Source organism: Erpetoichthys calabaricus, chromosome 17 (assembly GCF_900747795.2).
Source record: "Erpetoichthys calabaricus chromosome 17, fErpCal1.3, whole genome shotgun sequence".
Classification (NCBI taxonomy): Eukaryota; Metazoa; Chordata; class Cladistia; order Polypteriformes; family Polypteridae; genus Erpetoichthys; species Erpetoichthys calabaricus.
The window spans coordinates 78286332-78306600 of NC_041410.2; the positions used below are offsets into that span (position 1 = coordinate 78286332).

General features: G+C 42.1%; 1 protein-coding gene across 1 annotated transcript in view; it reads right to left on the bottom strand.

Moving 5' to 3' along the window:
• si:ch73-22o12.1 (nectin-2) overlaps positions 1-20269 on the bottom strand; it is a 61315-nt gene that overhangs the window by 8791 nt on the left and 32255 nt on the right. Inside the window, exon 6 of the mRNA XM_028823606.2 lies at positions 1904-2039. Coding sequence (XP_028679439.1) covers positions 1904-2039 — 136 coding nt within the window. The remainder of the gene's footprint in view (positions 1-1903; positions 2040-20269) is intronic.

Below are 20269 nucleotides of genomic sequence, written 5' to 3' on the forward strand. Positions count from 1 at the left end.
ACAGTTCTATTGTCACACATCTGGAATAAGGAGCTGTGCCAGACAGCTGGCTTCACTGTAAGAGTAAAGGTTTCTTCTATAGATTAATTTGGGAGGTATAAATCCATATCCAGAGGGGACAGGGATTATCCACATGGCTTATGACACCACAGGAATGGGCTTATAATAATGCACACGGAACAGCCCGGGTCATTATCGAGAGGACTTGTTAACTTCTGTTAAAAGTACCTCGGCCTTTGCTCCTTTGAAGGTTTTTTTTTTTTTTCTCCTTTCTTGTTTTGCTTTTGGAAGGTCGTGGGCACGTGTGGCAGCACAGCCTTATACGGTAAGATTTGAGGAGTTGATGGGTGTGGATTATGGCAATTAACCCGACAATGTGTACACGCATGCCTGACAAGTTACGATTGATTGGTATTTATGAACCTATGCCAGGTAGTAAGAAAAGGAAAAAGAAAAAAAAAAATATTAACCAATGTTTGTGAATATGGCGTAAGATTTTAGCAAAATCACCTTTTATGTGCAAATGTTAATTTATGAACGTTTCATGAAGAAGACCCAAATAGGAGTTTAAATTATGAACTGGCCTACTGACACCTTAAAGACGCATGCCTATCAAGTTAATCAGCACTCATCTCTATCTGCAAGTGTAGGTGTGTGCACAAAGGGGTCTTGTCCAATGTCGTGTCCCGCCTTTTAGGATACATTTTCCACCTCTCAACATTGCGTGACTGTAAAAAGAAGACCAACGGATTTGCACATTTCTGAGTGCATCCATCTCTCCATCCAGCCAAACGTGAACCCACTTAATTCATTTCAGGACTAGAGTCCATCTTGACACCATAATGGACAAGGAATGCAGAAGTCCTGGGAGACATGGCGCACACACAAGCACTTGCTCACACCGAGCCAATTTGGAGTTGTCAGTAACCTTTCCTGCATGTTTTGGGGATGTGAAGTAAAACTGAAGTATCCATGGGAAAACCTGTGCAGACCTGTGAGAAGAATGTGGAAACTCCACACAGACAGCAATGAAGCCCTAAATCTGCACCCAGCATTCTGCAGCGAGTACAGTAGTAATATGTGCACCACTGGTAAATGGATGAAATGATGCAAAAACATGCATCCATATTCATACTACAATGGTATCAGCATGATGGGCGGCACAGTGGTATGACAGTTGATGTTTGTGCCCCATAGCCCTAGAGCCATCATCTTGATTCCAAACCAGACCAGTTTGAGCAGATATCATGGTCTGGGCCCCTAGGGAGTTTTGCATGAGTCATACATGTCTGTCAGACCAAATACTGGGTTCTCTTGAAAATCAGGGGCTAAACACCAGAGATCAAGGGCTTAAGCACCAGAACACCCCCATCACCAACGAACAGATGTCACCGTTCCCATCCTGTTCACCATCTGCTCTGTGTTTGCAGCCACACAAGTTTTTCTCAGAATGTTCTAGTATTCTCTTCCATCCCAAAGGTGTGCATTAGATTAGTGAAAGCACTAAAATTAACTTGCGTGCACATCTACTTTCACCAAGTGTGGGTGGTCGATTCCTTCAAATGCTGAACCCCTATCCTTAGATAAGACGGAATTGACATCTGTAACTGGTTATAGTCCACATAGGGACATTAAGCAACATTTGAAGCTTTAAAATCATTCAATGATTGCAGCAGCCTATGAAACCCTGCATCCCACCCCCCAACCCCCCCCCCTTCAAAACCCCCCTAGAGAACATCTCCTGTTCCAGGGACCCGGGACAGTAAAACAGGACTCCAAGAATTAGGGTTGTAGACAGGGTCAGCACTGGAAATGCCACACTGCCCTCTGATCTAGTCAGTTCCACTCCCACAACCCTACTCTCTACATGTCCCCCTAACAGGTAACACAGCCAAGAACTTACTCATCCTCTGTGCCATTCTTGCGGTGCCTCTTCACAATCATGTATATGGTTACCAGCACTCCAATGATAAGAATAGCAGCAATGATTCCACCGATGATGCTGCCTGTTGACGCAGCAGCCATTGGCTTTGGTATATCTGAATGAAAGAGAAGAACAGAAATGTGGAGTCAGTTGTCAGAAATGAGCAATTCTGGCTGGTTTATTAACTAAAACTACATTTGAACAGCTCTCCCTCCTGTGTGACCCTACCATTGAACCCTCAGGAAATAAACTGCCCACACAGACAAATTACTGTGTACCGCTTCTTGGCTCCTACAGATCAGAGAGCAGATGCAATGTGAAGCCTGAATTCAGTCACATACATTACTTGTACCGACCAGCAGAGGGCAGGTAATGCTCAGTGACCTGGGAGAAGAGGCACAGAAATCACGCATCAGTGAACTCGGCTGAGAAGAGGAAACTAAGCAAGGTCAGGCCTGGACTAGACAAACAAGTTGCACCAGGTCACTGAGTGAGTGTTAAAGGGTACGTGCAGCAGAATCACTGGGACATGCTGCTTTAGCATCCAGCAGACAAATGGCAAATTTAAACACACTAGACACTGGAACAAAGCGAGCCACTTTTGATGACTGTGCGAGCTGGATGGTTGGCACATTGAGGAGGATTAAGGCAGACAAACAGCTGCCCACAAGGAGAGGCAATCACCCACTGGCTGTGGCTACAGTCATGAATGCCCACCATAATCTCAGTACAGGTCGGTATAATACATGCGGGCATTCTGCCCAAACAGATTATCACACTCTCCATTTCTGGCACTTAATTCAGAGTGTTGGATATCAGTAATACTATTTAGTGCTTTCCAGTAGATACAAGGTCTTTCAAGGATGATGTGGAAAGGGAAAAATATGGTTTGGTGAGGCCAAGATGCAAAGCAAGTCACAGCAGATTATTTTGGCAATCTTATTGGTACCATACAAAAATCTAGGAAAATCACTTTATCAGCCAAACAATAGGCCACACCATCCTCCTGTGGGAAACTTTTCACTTGTGCTTGGTGTGGTGCCAATGCTAACCTTCATTCAGCTCGGTGTGGTGGAAGTACTCTTGGTAAAGACAATAGAGAGTAAAACTCACACCAAAGCAGTTTGGGGGGCTTTCAGCTTAGTATAGCAGCCCAGATAACAATGAGCTGTTACAGTTAATGTTTAAATATTACTTCTAAGCACTGCCCTATTTCTGCTTAAGGGTCATCTAAAGGTGCGGTCTCATTACACTCCAGCAATTTCCATTCACAGATTTCATTTACATGGTTTTGGAAAGAGGCTGCCATGACGCGTTCCTGTGACTTCAAGTCATGAAGTCTGACATTCAAATCACAGGGGGTGGGCTATATGTGTGCAAGAGCTGAAAGCCAATGAAGCACAATGCATCAAATACAAGGATTAGGTATGGGCACTCACAAATGAGATCTTCTTTTTGAACGACTCTTTTCAGTGAACCATACAAATCAATTCAGTGGAGTTAAAGCGCATGCGTCATGCCGTCACCTTTTGTTTCGCTGATGCTAGTAGATGTTTAAAGCACAAGGACCTCCTAAATTATGAGCTTCAACTTGCTTTATTTATGATTATTTTGAGTTTTATATTACTACCGCAAATTTCTTTGAGTTCAAACTTAATCATTACCCGAGAACCAGATGCAGGATTCTTGTATGTACGATTGAATCACAAATCGCCACCTGAAAATCCGGTGGACAATTCACATTTGTTTGATTAGTGAATAAATCATTACCAGAGAACCAGGTGCACGATTCTCACTCATATGATCCATTCACAAATCATCACCCAAGAATCATTTGGACGATTGTCATTTGTTTGATTAGTGAATGAATCACTACCCGAGAAAACAGTGCAGGATTCTCCCAGATATCACTCCTTCATAAATTATTATCCAAGAATCATTTGGGCGATTGTCGATTACCTGAGAACCACGTTCTAGATACTCGTTTGTGCAATTAAATTTACGAATCATCACCCAAGAATCATTTGGACAAATCTCGTTTGTTTAATTAGTGAGAAAATTGTTACTTGAGAACAAGGTGCACAATTCTTGTTCGTATGGTTCATTCACAAATCATCACCCGAGAATCAGTTGGACGATTCCCGTTCATTTGAGTAGCGAATAAATCACTTCGCAAAAACCAGGTGCACAGTTCTTGTTCATTTGATTTGTGAACTGAATCATTACCCTTAAACAACGCACACAATTCTCACTCACTTTTGATTCTGTAACATAACGTCTTATTTTAACTATGTATCTTAGATGTGCTGCCATGCTATGTGTATTGAATATATACATACACACAATATAGTATATGAATTATTAAATGATATGTTTGTGATGCAAATCAGAGGGGGACCTGGACTTATGTATGTGCCAGTGTCTATCATAAAAATGAATCAAAGTAATCAATTCACTTAAACAGATATTATTGAATCTTACAGACAGAGAAGAGAGCCTCCTCTGTCTCATGTCTCGTGTTTTATGTACCATCAAAGAAAGGAAAAAGGGCTGAGATTGTGGCTCTGTGGTGCAGGTCAGAAGAATCAGCTGGATGCAGTACAGAAGGTGTTTGTTTACAGAAGTCCTCCATTGTTAGACGTGCTTTTTTTTTTTAAGGAACAGTTGGAGCCTTGAGCACACCCTGCTTCTCGGCAGAATAATTTTTTCCTATTTGTACATCTGTCCATTAAAAAGGGATGCATGTTGGGGAAATGGGATGGACCCCTACCACCATCCTGGCTATGAAGGCTCTCTTCCAGGTCTGGAAGTCGGCCACTTCCTTTGAAATACAATAATGGCTTGATGAGTCGTACGTGTCTGTGTTTCTAGAAGGGAAGTGTGATAAGCAGCTAAGCGGTTGTGTTGCTCACAGTCAGGGTGGAGTGGTGGCTCTGAGGCTAAGGATCTGCGCTGGTATCCCGAAGGTTGCCGGTTCGAATCCCCTTCACTGCCAAAAGAGATCCTACTCTACTGGGCCCTTGAGCAAGGCCCTTAACCTTCAATTGCTCCAGGGGCGCTGTACAATGGCTGACCCTGCGCTTTGAACCCATGGGGTATGCAAAAACTATCAAATTCCTAATACAAGAAATTGTATAAGGCGAAATAAAGAACAAAAACAAAAAAAAACAAAGCAGTCAAATGACTGCAAAGAACTGAGACATTACTGTGTTGTAAACACCTGATGCAATTCACCCAACCTGTAACACATTGGTGGCCCTCACAGACTGTGTGTTTTTAATAATGGCAGAAAGTCATGGCGTCACTTTGAGTGGCAAGTCCACAAGATAGCGGAGGGAATGGCACTCAAGTAGGTGGAAGTGAATTCTGCTGACAGATGACATGGTCCGCCGTGATGCTAAGAGCTTTGCAAAGCATCTCATGCCACAGCGGTTCATGAAACTCAAATTTTAAGGTGCAATATACTTCACCCACTCCAGAGGCAGCCACACCTGCAAATAGGCTATTTATAAATTATCTTTCAATCAATCAAAGTAGATATCAAACCCATCCATCGCAGGGCACCTTCCCGCACACACACTCGGCAAATTAACCTAATCTGTGCGTCTTTGGGAGAAAAATCCACAAAAAGACACAGAGAGAGTTCATTAAGGCAGGGCCCAGGGTATATAGTGGTCTTTACATCATCATACTGCCGCTTACACTGCCTCCTACTGGAGCACACAATCACAGAGCCACCAGCTCAGTCCTCACCTCGGGCTCCACTGTGCAACCTGAAACAGCTTACTTCACCTTCCTGGGCTCCAAACATGTTAAAAATGAATTAGAAATGATAACAACAAACATAAAAAGTCCAGATATACCAAGACATTTTCATGTTTTGATCTTTTAAATCAAGATACCATTACATTGATCTAAAACTTTAGCCACGACAATCCTAGTGTTGTGAATGGCTATTACTGCTTGAAATGACGAATTTTTTAAGGAATTGTTCAGATACATCTATAAATCCCCATTTTCAGCAGACATTCCTTCAGTATCCTAATGGTCAAACCCCTTGGCTTATCCTTAATTTTAAACGCTAATCAGTTATTAGAGAAACCTTTTTAGTTGCATTAGCACCGCTGAAACCTGCTATTCTGTATACTTGGATTGTGAAGTACTGGCATTCCTAAAGTTCAGTCGGGGTTCACAAATGGCCAAAATGAATGCGCTTTCTTAAGAAACATGACAGACTGTTTCTTTACAGAATGAAGATTATTCCACATGACAGATTGCCAAGAAACTGAAGATTTCATACCAAGGTGTCCATTACGGTCTTGAGAGAAGAGGACAAACTGCATCTGAGCAGGAAAGAAAAAGGAGCTGAAGGTCTTTGCTGTTAAACTTTTCCTAGCTTCACGTTGGAAATCCCTTGATATGGTATATGCCAATAGTTGGGTATGTACATTTTACAGTTTGTCATATGGAGTTATCTGCATCTCGTAATAACAAAGCATCCATAAAAACTATCAAGGGCCGGTCTACCACTATTCGGTCCTTTACATCCTGGATGTTTGCTGTTCATTAATGCTACTGTTGGTTTAGTGCTTCCTGACTCAGGATTGAGGGTTTTCATCATCAGGGTCATGTCATGAAAGTTTCCAACCTGCTTAATCCAGAGCAGGGTCTTGGGGCAGGCTGGTACCTATCCCAGTTAGTACAGAGCGCAAGGCAGGAACAAACCCTGGACAAAGTGCCAGTCCATTGCAGGGCGAAGAAATAAACACACACACACACAAGGCCAGTTTAGTATTGCCAGTTTGTCTATGGACAGTGAGTGGAAACCTGAGCATGCAAACACTGGGAGAACATGCAAACTCCACTCAGGGACGACCCTGGATGCAAACGCTTGAATCCTTACTGTGAAGCAATGCCACCATGTAACACTGTCATCAGGGTACACATTCTATTATAAACATTGCACACATTTGTTTTTTTACTATATTACAAATATTCAATAAATAATTGATCACAAAAAAAAATTAATGGAGTTGACCATTAAGACACTGAAGGAATTACTGATGAAAGAAATTGAACTTTAGCTTATTATACATATCGCTGCAAATATCTGTCACTACAAGCAGTACTGTAGTTATGAACAGCAACCCTTGTAATGTCTTAGTTGTATTTTTAAATGAATCTAATGTCATCTTGATAAAAAAAGCGGTATTAATTTATATTAAAAACAAGATTTCTGGGAGTATCCAGACTTTTGACTAATACTGTATGCAAAATATTTTCAGTCACCTTGACTAAAGGGTGTCTACCAAATGTACAATAATAAGAGAACTCGATGCAATATCCACCGGTTTTTCCCCCCATGAACCCCCTTCACAGAAGGCAATATGCACACACATTGACATGTGCTTCAAGACATCATGAAGTGCAAATAAGGCTAATGGTGACGCATTCTCATAAAGGCAATATAATTTTGGCTCCATTTTCGAAGCTGCTTATTAAAACACAAACTGCAGTTTCCTTTTCTGTAATTTGTGTGGCCTAACGGTGGCCTTGCTGCTTCACTAGATGTCCTGCTGTGTTGATTTGAGTGTGCAAGTTCTTCTTTGTGTGCGCAATTTGTTCCCGAATCCCGAAAAGATAAGTTAATTGACGCTTCAAAATTTGCCCTTATGGGTGTCAGTCTGTGCTGCCATGGCAGGCTCCGGCATCCGCGACTCAGAATCGGTTTTAAGAAGGCTAGGTTATGTCTCTCTTGTTTTCCTCTTCCTTTATACCTGAAGCCATGAACAGCTGCCGGCGAGCCACTAAAGACAAGCTGAGTGTGAAGCGCAAACGCCCACAGCCTGCCGTGCTGTTAGTGCGACGTGGCTGCGTCGCGAGAGCCAAGGGGTCACTGCAGCAAGGCCGAGCTGGACGCGGATTCCAGAGACGCCGAGAGGTGTGCTGCTCAGCGCTTCACGGAGGAGGTCAGGTATGAAGAGCACTCATAACAAAGTAAAAGTAGATTAGCGTGATCGGAACGATCCCCGCAGCGCAATACAAATTCAATCCAGCCCTTCGCATCAAAGCTTTCAGTCTGAAATGCCGAGGGAGCTAAAACATTGCAAACAAATGACAGATGACTCGAAAGACAAGCATCCCTGGGAGCTGCATGCACTGCCCCTCGAAAGGTCTCACTGAAGAATTTGATAAATTACTCCAAGCCCTGATGGAATGACATTTTCAATCTCAGCATCGTTCTTCCTCTCAGATATTCCAGCGCCCCCTGTTCGAATGACATTTCGCATCGGAGCTCAGAGCATCATTCTCGTCACCCCCCACCCTTTCATTTACTTTAATAGAAGCTTAAAACACGCGGAGGGGCGCGCGCGCGCTCCCGCGTCCCTCTTCTCACAGGCGAGTCATGAACGAACCTTCAAGGTTGCTGCAGTCTGCGAGTGACCCCAAGCTCCCAGGAGACAAACAAGCGCAATTCAAGTCTGTCACGTACTGTGCCACAGCCAGTTGCATTATGGATCACGGATAACAGCTTGGCTACGATGTTCGCTCAAGTTCAAGGAAGAGTGGCACGGCAGAGGACGATACACCTTTCCGCCGCGAAGCAATAACATTTAGAGGTGAGCATAACACGCCACATACCCAGTCAAAAAAAGAAAAGAAAAAGAAAACACACACACAAATAGTGGAACCAGATCGCATGAAGCTGGTGAAAAAAAATAAGTGGTGCGCTTCCTCTTTTCGTAAGAGGCCGTCCTGCTTACTAATAAAACGAAAACACGCATTTGCTTGGGCGGCACAGACACTTTCTAGGATTCTTTCGAAGTGCCATGCGTACCCCTGCCAGATTTCCTCCAGGAGATTTTACAGCAGTCCAGTCAGGCGAAAAACGGTGACTGGAAACCGGCAATGCGTAATAGCGCGGAACAGTCCGACATGAAAAAGTGGCTCAGGATTTTTAGGAGTCAGCAGAAAAGTAACGGAAGGAGACGGAGGGGTAAGAAGAGGGCGATCGCACCAACAAGCTCAGCTGCTTCTGATGATGCGTGGCACAAGGCTTCCAGTGACGGACAGCAGATGCCCATCCCGACATGGCTTTGGGATTTTTATATCAGTTTTGACTGGGTCATCAAATGCTTCAATTCCAGGCCTGATTTTAGCTCTCAGTTTATGAAAGCTTATTCGTGCCATAGACATGCCAACAATGCACCATGGCACAGTGGTCAGTACAGCTGCATCACAGCTCCAGGGATCTGTGAAGCCTCATCACATTCACTCCATGTTTGTGCAAGTTTTCACCAGGAAATTATTATTTTGTCTCTCTCTCTCATAACCTAGAGAGGGTTTTATTTTTTTTTATTGGCCCATTATACGAGAGGGCAGACAGCAGCTAATTGAAATGCCAAGCATGCCAGTTCAGTCCCAGCCTCTAACTAACTATTTGGCATTAACTTGGCAGCGCTTAAATGTATATAACGTAGACAGTCATTCTATTGCATCTCTACATTTATAAAGTGCCTTGGGGTGACATTCATTGAAGAAAGGCATTATAACGTACCTCTAAAAAGTATTCACTTGTCTAGGTATTGTTATACAACAACTGAGTCACTGCAGATTTAATTTGGATTTTTTTTTTTTTTGACACTGACCAACAGAAAAAGACGCTTTAAAAGAATATGCCGCAAAAAACTGTTACCTCCCCCCCACCCCCAATGTACTTTGTGATGATGACTGAGGGGGGAAAAATGTATTGTCATATTTTCATGCAGAATGGAGAGGGGAAAAAAAAATTGATATAGTAGAACCAATATTGAACAGCAGCAAATGATCTGAAAAATGTCACATTACTCCAGTCGTATGCTTAAAGCATGCATTTGTTTTGCTCAAATATTGCTAATAGTTACTTCCAGAAAAATCAGCGTACAACATACACAGGAAAGGCATTCCCATAATACTGTGCTTTTGAATTGAAGACCTCTCCCCCTCATTAATTGGTCAAGAGTCCTGTCTTCAGTTTAAAATGGCAGTATTATGGAAGTGCCTTTCCATTTTATGTTGTATGTGGACTTTTTCCGGAAGGAACTACTACTAATATTTTAGCAAAAATGCATGCAATTTGAACATACAACTGGATACTGGACATGCAGATTATCAAACACGAGTAGTGCAACACATTTTATTCTTTTTACTATTGTACAACATTGGGCACCATTGGGTTCTACTACACCATTACATTTTGTCCCCTCTCTATTCTGTATGAAAAATGTTCTCGAAACTACACTGGCAAGTAGCATATATGCAAAAATATTGTTTTTGGGTGGAGTATTCCTTTAACATCAAAGTTAAAATAGATCTCTGAAGAGTGGTCAAACTTAATTACAAATATAAACACACAAAATAATTGCTCTCATAAGTATTCAACCCTTTAATAGGACACCACTAAATCATCACTGGTGCAGCCAACTGGTCTTAAAAGTCACAGAATTAGTTCAATGGAGACCACCTGTCAGGGGTTATCAATTGATAGTAGTGTAAACACACCTTAACAGGAAGGTCCCACTTGTGGTGAATCAGTACGGTGGGCTAACCTACAGAATAAAGACAAAAGACCACAACAAGAAAAGGTGACCGAAATGCAAAAGTCAGGGAATGAAAACCAAAAAAAAAAAAAAAAAAAAAAATGATCCAAGTACCTGAATATCACTTGAGGTCCAGTTAAACCAGTCATGAAAAGATGGAAAAAGAGTATAGCGGCACTGTCAACCTGCCTAGAGTAGGCCAACTACAAATAAGACGATGATGATTTGTGAGGGAGGCCACCAACAGACCTTGGAGAACGCCAAAGGAGTGACAAGCTGCAGTGGCCGAGGCTGGAGAGACCTCAGATAACAGCTGTTGCTCGGGTGCTTCACCAGTTGCAGCTTTTTGGGAGATTGACAAAGAGAACAAAAATGCACATGAGATCTGAGCTAGAGCTTGCTGGAAGGCACATGGGAGACGGAAGTCAAATGAAAAGGTTTTATGGCCCGATGAGACCTAAATTAAAGTTTTTTAGGTTTTTTAGCTACCAGAATACATGAAACACTGTACATTATCAGAAGCACACCATCCCACCGTGGATCATGTTGGGGGCAGCATCGTTCTGTGGGGATGCTCCTCTGCAGAAGGCCTTGGAGGGCTTGGGAGGGTAAAATGGCTGCAGGAAAATCCCAGGGAAAACACCCGACACAGTCTGCATGAAACTTACAGACTGGGAGAAAATGTTTTCTAGCAAGATAACGATACCAAGCACAAAGCCTAAGCCACACAGGAATGGCATTAAAAGCAACAATGATAATGTCCTGGAGTGGCCACGTCAGTGCCCAGATCTCAATCCAACTGAGAATTTGTGGCTGGTCTTGATGAAGACTATTCACTTGTGATCCCCGTGCAATCTGAGAAAGCCTGCAAAGAAGAATGGGGAAAAAGTGCAGCAGCCAGATGTGCAAAGCTGATAGACATCTGGGCACACAAACTCGAGGCTGTTATGGGTGCATCTACCAAACACTGACTTGAAGGAGTGAATACTTAATGTCATTAATTATTTAGTGTTTTATATCTGTAACTAATTAAGACCACTTTGTAGAGATCCGTTTTCACTTTGACATTTAAGGCTTTCGCTGTTAAATCAGTGTCAAAAAAAACAAATCCGCTGTCATTCAGTGTTATGCAATGATAAAATGTGAAAATGTCTGAAGCCAGTTTGCTGGCTGTGCTCCATGTTAAAAGCGGCTTCTTCTTGTGGCCCCACTGCTGCCACAATGAACTCTGCCTTCCCACTGCTAAAGAGAAAGCTGCCACAGAAGATGGATGACGGCACATTGGTGAGCACAGACGCCAACGAACTAACTGATAGGCTTGAAGCGACACCTTCCCTCACATCTCGGGCACAATGTACGGCCCCCGATTAGCCTTTTTAACTGGCCTGTAAGAGCATTTTTAAACAATGGTGCATGTGTACGTCACACATAAGGGCTTGGGATAGCCTTCATTGTAGAAGGCACCGTCTAAAGAGACATAAATGCATGCCAGTTAAAGTTACAGAATCCGTCATAAAATATTATGCAAACATCAAGCAGGAAAAAAAAAAAATGTTAATTGTGTTAAACACAAAGCTGCAGAACATGATGATATCATGCAGCAGTGTAATAAAACTGAAAACAAATCACTTTATGGAGTGGAAATTAGAAATACCAGTCCTTCAGAATACACACTCGAGTACAGAAGACATCAGTAGCTTCAGGCAAGTGGTGACAGAGAAGAGTAAATGAACCACAGCTCATGTGGTTTGTGAGCACCGGTCTTAAAACAATTGGGTTGAAAATTTGTTTGGCAATGGTGACTGGGGGGAAATGGGGGAGAATAAAAAAGAAGAAAGAAAAATCTGGTCATCATTTTGAAAACATCAGTTTTTAGCTCAGGGCCACATGGGAGCCTGTGCCATAGTGCGACTAATGCTAACAACAAGGCAGCTTAGAAGGACCCAAAGTCAACGTCACATTACACAACTAGTCGGAGGAGATGTGAAACTTGACGACTGCAGTTGCTGATCTCATCTCTGGAGCAGGTCAGATTACACGACTCTGTGGTGGCTTTCCAAGCACAGTTTCACCTTTCCAAGATGTCGTGATCTTGTCCCTTTTTCTGACAGTCAGTAATGCCCTGCCTGATGAAGCTGGTGTGGTAAGTTTAGCTACAATCTTAGCCCCAAGTACTGTGGCATATCAAACAGGAGACATAAGACGAAGAGCTTACCCAACTTTTCCAGTGACTTTCAGTCCCAGATGTTTATTTATATAATTACTAGTCATTTAGCCCGTTACAATAACGGGTGCTAGAACAGTTGTGCATAAACATTAGTAGGAACAGTCTATATTAAATGGCAAGGGACTTTGACCTCATTCTTTTTGTTGGTCGTATTTTTCTTTCTTTCAGTCTTTCTTTTGTTGATGTTTACTTGCTGAGCTGACCGTTCTTCGTGGGCTGCCGCCGTGTATTGTGTGTCTTTAATTTTCTGTGACAGTAATACTGTCTTGTACGGCTCTATTCAATAAGGGTGCGTAGATAATTTAGTTCAAATGGCTCTGGAATATGTGAAGAGCAACAGGTGCAGATCTTTATTTACGTGCGCCTTTATTCGCTGCGCCCAATTGAGGTCGTCCTTTTGAGGCTCGCCTTTTTGTGCGCGCCCTTATTGAAGGATACCGTCTTGTACGTCCACTGGCTTGTACATCCGTAATATACGTCCGTACGTCCATAATATACCTTTAATTTTCTCTGGCGGTAATACAGGCGTACGCGTTGGTAATATACCTTTAATCTCCTCTGACAGTAATACTGGCTTGTATGTGGCTGTAATATGAGTCACTGTATTGTGTACCTTTAATTTCCTCTCGCAGTAATACTGGTTTGTATTTCCGTAAAACGCCTCTAACTTTCTCTGACAGTAATATCGCGCATAGCAACGTGCCCCGCGCATGCGCACTTCACCAGAAGACACCCACACACGGACACCTGGACGCACATAGGAATTTTATATATAGATATATATATATATATAGATATATATATATATAGATATATATATATATAGATATATATATATATAGATATATATATATATAGATATATAGATAGCACATTGAAGGCAGTCACAGTGTGCTCTCTTAGCCGACAGTCATGTAATCTGGCATTCCCAAGGACTTAGTCCTACCAGTCTGCAACTTGCCCCACCAAAAATCAAACCTAACTGATTTGTCTTAAGTCATATGAGTGGGCTGAGATGTTGTATGTGATAGCTGACAAACAATGAGCAGTCACAGGGAAGTACAATGCATATAATGCAGCTACAAGGAATACGGAAAGCAGAGGTTCAACTGTCATGTTTTATGTATTATGACAAAATAGAAAAAAAAAAAAGGGCAGAGATTGCGGCTAAACTCTGTACCTGTTGTCATACGAGAGCATCTGGGGGTCCCCAGATAAGCTTGACTGAGGTAAGCTATACCACTCCTGCACAAGAGGGGTGCTGTTGCCAATAGCATCCTGTCCTTTCTTCACAGTCCATAGAAGATGCCTGGTGAAGGCACTCCCACCCAACTGTGACATCCAGCGCAAAGCCTCATCACCTCCAGTTGAACCACCATATAAAGCGACGGTACAAAACCAGCGTTATTTATGCCAACCAAGACTGAAGTCTGCCCACGAGAGAATAGAGCACAAGAAAAGCCAGAGTGACTGACCTTACATCAGTGTCTCTTAAGTTGTGCATTTTCTTTTTTTGATTTGATTAAATGGGTACACTGGGGTGGGTACCTAAGACTTCTATCCATTCCAGACTGTTTCTTCACCATCACCCACAGCACTGGCTCTGTAAGGCACCACATTTATTGGCTCTCAGAGGAATGAGCCCGAAAGACTGAAAGTGTGGAATTGTGCTGGGAAGTTGTCAAGAGTTGTGTAATTTGACATCCCCTGTGATCTTCAACCAGGTAATATGACATGCTCAGGTGGCAAGATATGCTGCTGCTGCTCGTCATCAGACTTGATATCCCTTCTGAGCAGAAGTCATGTAAAAGGCTTAACACACAAACTCAGCCTTAAGTGAACCAGAGTTCAAGCACCTCCATACTATGACATATTATGACTGCTATGACAGGTGTATTATAAAGCGGAGATTAACTGACTGATGCAATATGGCTGCTTAAAGTACATTCTGGAAACATAACATTCTCAAACCTGAATAAATCAAATTCAGAATGGCAGAAGGCTGGTGCTTTTCTCAGCCGCTGTGAATGCAAGGCAGGAGACACCACTGAATGGAGGGCCAGCTTACTGCCCACCCCATTCACAAACATTAACTGGCATTCCAAAGTTGACCAAACAAGCATGTCCTTTAGGATGTGGGAGGAAAGCCACATTGACAACCACCTGGGAAGCTGGATCTGTAAGGCAACCACTAGACTACCATGCCACTCACTCCTGGAAACAACACAACTTAAAAACGTGAACATTCCTCATCAGGACACCAGTCTTGTAATAAAGTCCTGAAGTTCAAATGCTTATTCTGCCTTTTTTGCTACATGATGCTCCATAAGCACTGACTGAGCTATGAAGTGCCCATGGCCTGACACTATGCCTCGACTTATATTAGTTAAAATCTTCTGCAGCAACAGTCAAGCAGGCCTTCTACAGTCTGTAAAAAGTTTTCAAATCTTGTTACTTCACCTACTTCAGAAATCAATTTTGAGAGGCACCCGATGCCTGAATGGATGCGGCTTTAGAATACAGAAAATGATCCTAAAGCTAAAAGCCATAACTATCAGTGGACGCATGCCCATGAGAAACTGGACCGCAGAACTGGTCGATGAGCTGGAAAGAGCAAGTCAACAGAAGAGGAGACAAACTGATTAGCAGTGTCCCTCAGGGGCGTCGTTTAGCCGTTGGTACTCTGAATTTATGGTAGCAATTAAGAGCCGATGTTGTATAGCGGTGCAGCGCTGATAGGATTACCACACATTTTAAAATATTCATCACGTTCGATCCCATGCATTATTCTTCAGTATAAACTTTGGAGTTTTACAGCAGGCAAGGTAAAGCCTGCACTCAAACCCTACAGAAGGCCACAGATCTGTAAGAGGGGACAGGACTGATGGAAAGCCATAGCCATGACTGTTGAATATATGCATCTACACTGTAGTGGAAAGGCACCACTAGAGCGGACATCTGGGACAGCAGCTGAGGCCATGCTCAAGAATATTTTTAACCAAATTGTATTTTCTGAAACCTGGCAGTAGCACACGGCATAATCACAGACAGTCCGTTGTTGTATGCTCACAACAACTCAAATACATGTAGTTTTAATTAAACATTGTAAAATAAACCACATCCTTAAAATAACGATAATGAAAGGTGCTAGATGCACCCGATAATTTGAAGTGAAGACCTGCCTTCCTATCTCATTTATTGGTCAGGAGTCCTGCCCAATAACTTCTTATGCATTGGCTAACATTGTTCTTCACATGACATCAGACATACAGTACTGTGCAAAAGTTTTAGGCAGGTGTAAAAAAAATGCTGTAAACAAAGAATGCTTTCAAAAATGGAAGTGTTAATCATTTATTTTCATCAATCAACAAAAATGCAGTGAATGAACAAAAGAGAAATCTAAATCAAATCAATATTTGGTGTGACCACCCTTTGCCTTCAAAACAGCATCAATTCTTCTAGGTACACTTGCACACAGTTTTTGAAGGAACTCGGCTGGTAGGTTGTTCCAAACATCTTGGAGAACAAACTACAGATCTTCTGTGGATGTAGGCTTCCTCACATCCTTCTGCCTCTTCATGTAATCCCAGACACACTCGATAATGTTAAGATCAGGGCTCTGTGGGGGCCATACCATCACTTCCAGGACTTCTTGTTGTTCTTTACGCTGAAGATAGTTCTTATGACTTTGGCTGTATGTTTGGGGTCGTTGTCCTGCTGCAGAATAAATTTGGGGCCAATCATACACCTCCCAGATGGTATTGCATGATGGATAAGTATCTGCCTGTATTTCTCAGCATTGAGAACGCCATTAATCCTGACCAAATCTCCAACTCCATTTGCAGAAATGCAGCCCCAAACATTCAAGGAACCTCCACCATGCTTCACTGTTGCCTGCAGACACTCATTAGTGTATCTCTCTCCAGCCCTTCGACGAACAAACTGCCTTCTGCTACAGCCAAATATTTCAAATTTTGACTCATCAGTCCAGAGCACCTGCTGCCATTTTTCTGCACCCCAGTTCCTATGTTTTCGTGCATACTTGAGTCGCTTGGCCTTGTTTCCACGTCAGAGGTATGGCTTTTTGGCTGCAACTCTTCCATGAAGACCACTTCTGGCCAGACTTCTCCGGACAGTAGATGGGTGTACCTGGGTCCCACTGGTTTCTGCCAGTTGTGAGCTGATGGCACTGCTGGACATCTTCCAATTTCGAAGGGTAATAAGCTTGATGTGTCTTTCATCTGCTGCACTAAGTTTCCTTGGCCGACCACTGCGTCTACGATCCTCAATGTTGCCCATTTCTTTGTGCTTCTTCAAAAGAGCTTGAACAGCACATCTTGAAACCCCAGTCTGCTTTGAAATCTTTGTCTGGGAGAGACCTTGTTGATGCAGTAGAACTACCTTGTGTCTTGTTGCTGTGCTCAATCTTGCCATGACATGAAACTGTCTTCCACAACCTCACCTTGGTAACAGAGTTTCGCTGTTCCTCACCCAGTTTTAAGCCTCCTACACAGCTGTTTCTGTTTCAGTTAATGACTGTGTTTCAGCCTACGTGTGACATTGATGATCATTAGCACCTGTTTGGTAGAATTGGTTGATCAGACACCTGACTAGAATCCTGCAAAATCCCTGACTTTGTGCAAGTGAACCTATAAGAATTGATGCTGGTGTGAAGGCAAAAGGTAGTAACACCAAATATTGATTTGATTTAGATTTTTCTTTTGTTCGCTCACTTTGCATTTTGTAAATTGATAACAATAAACAATCATTATTTATATTTCTGAAAGCATTCTTTGTTTGCAGCATTTTTTCAAACCTGCCTAAAACTTTTGCACAGTACTGTGTATATAACTAAATATTAAAAGTGAAAACATTACCAGGAAAAGAATACTCCTTGGACTCGTGCATTCCCAAGATGCATCAACAAACAAGGTTGATTTACCCGTTCGGTTTCACAGATTGTAAAACCGAGGCACTCCAGTTGGACATGAAATGTAACGACAGCAATACGCGTTCGTCTGAGAGCGGTCCGTTTTTGTTCAGGAGAGCATTTATTTAACAACATTTTTTATCAAATAAATACATATGTTTGGGACATTAAAAGAATATCATTGGATGACTTGACATGAGGATTACGTGACACACGTAATGCAAGATTTTGTCCATGAATGTTTGGAGGATGTTAGCCTTTGCCCAGTGTTAGATGGCTCTTGTATTAGTTTTTTCATTAAAACATGACCATAATTTTTTTTTTTCCTCTGCTAACCCTACAAACTAAGTAACAAATTAAAAATATTTTCTACATATACTGTACATCATTTTTGGGTAGAGTATCATTTTGGGTAGTGTAAGTGATCTTAAGCAAGTGAGTCACTCAGGATCACATGCTGAATTAAGGAGTGGGGATTAAAATCCACGGTCACGAGTTCAAAGTGCAAAACTGTAGCCATCAGAATACATGGTGCCCATAAGGCCACTTACAAGACACTGCTACACACTAGCGAAGTGAGACCGACTCACAACACAAAACATACCATATATACTTGTGTTCTCCCGCGGATAAGTCGGGGCTTGATTTTACCGTATAATTTCCAGAATTTTATAATGTCAGTCATATACATCGAATGCAGAAAACTGACGCTATTGGTCCAAGAGATTACAATATGCTAATGCCCACCGGAGAGCGCAACCACGGAGCACACTGCCTTTTTTTTCCCCCCTATGTATTGTGGCTACGTGACCACATGGTAATATCCAAACTATTCCAAAGCGACGTTTGTACGGATTTGTATCTCACACCCTCGCACACCTTTATCATAAGAGCATCCCTTATCGACAATGTAGCATTCGATCAGAAGAAAATATGAAGCTGGTTTTTAAATTAAAAGTTGTTGAAGTGGCAAAAGAAATTGGTAACTGAGCTGCTGCAACAAAAAAGTCTGAGAAACTGGTGCGAGATTGCGAGATAGGAGGAAGCAAGATTTATATTAAAAAAAAAAAAAATGTAAAGGTCGCATTTTTGAATGGGCATATAAGTCGGGGTCTGATTTTATGACTGAATTTTCGGGTTTCAAGACCAGACTTATATGCGAGTATACACGGTAGGTGGAAAGTGCAGGTCTGAGTAATTCTGGCCATTAGTCTCAAAGAACAAAAGTTTAGTTGGATCCCTGACTTTAAAGGGAATGGTGCAAACTTTTTTGAAAATGAAAAATTAAGAAGACCATAATTTCCTGTTTGTATGTTTAATTACAGACACAGCTTTCAGTGGACCTGATCAGCAAGTCCTCTGGGTGCGAGATTTAATATGCTATGTGGACATAAACTGTCTAAATTCACGTGCATTTGAGTATGGAGAATACGGATTAGATCGGAGCATTGGAGCAGAACATAAACTAAGCATCAGGACAACATTGAAATTGAATAAGATAAGAAGCATACAAAAAATAAATAAATAAAAACAAATTAGTAAAATAGTAGAAAGAACTGAAAAGGAAAAAAAATAATGGGTGGTATCCCACAACTCAGTTGCAGTTGCTACCCTGATAGAGGTTGGACTTCCCTCAACCCTTCAGCAAGTCAGCAAGATGAGCCCAAAAAATGTTCTCCAGCTAAACTGGGAGTTATCACAAACATCACAGAGTAGAAAGGAATTTCCACCAGCACAGTAGCACCGCTCCAGAGAGAAGCGGGTTCAAACCCAGGCGAGGACCCCGTCTGCATACTCCATAAATATTTCCCCGTGTCTGTGTGAGTTTGCCTTTTACATCCCCCCCAAGTCACTTCACACTGGCCAGCCATGATGGGATTATGGGCTCTTACCTTACACTATAGGATATCAGGACAGGCTCCGGCCCTTCCATAACCTTGAGCTGGACTAAGTGGACTTGCTTGATGGGGGAGGCAATTCTTTCTTCAACTGCTATTTTGCCTGGTTCAGTCTGCCCAGTCATGCATTTGATGCTGATATTCTGCAGTCTGAAATGACTGGATGAGGTTCTTGAATAATGAAGCCATTAGCTAAGCAGAACGGCCAGATGCAGAGACTGGGCTCTCATTTGTAAAATTTCTTATGCTTGAAAACAAAGCAAAAGATGAGCCATTTATCTAGGGCACTCAAAATGTACATGTTCGTGTATTTGCAAGGTTCATTTCTCTTATTCTACAACTTTACATTAATGGCTCTTTGGCTCCTTATTAATTTAAAAAGGATTCTTTTTGTCTTTTAAAATATCATTCTGAACATTTTTATTGCAATAATTGTGGCCGCACTGAGAGAGATTTAGAATTAAACTCCCAATTCCTGCTTCCTAATTTGCAAACTGACTTGACAATTAACTCTCAGCTCCAGTCGGACACAAAACTGTCCAAGGCAGCTGTGTAGTAGGAACAATGCATTCAGACAGACAAGGAAGTGGAGTTTTCACTTGTGTCAGTAATTCCACCCAACAGAGAAAAGAAAAAAAAAAAGTTAACGTAACTGTCAACCCAAACAGCATTCACTACACATTCCAAAATAAATTACATCAAATATTTCAG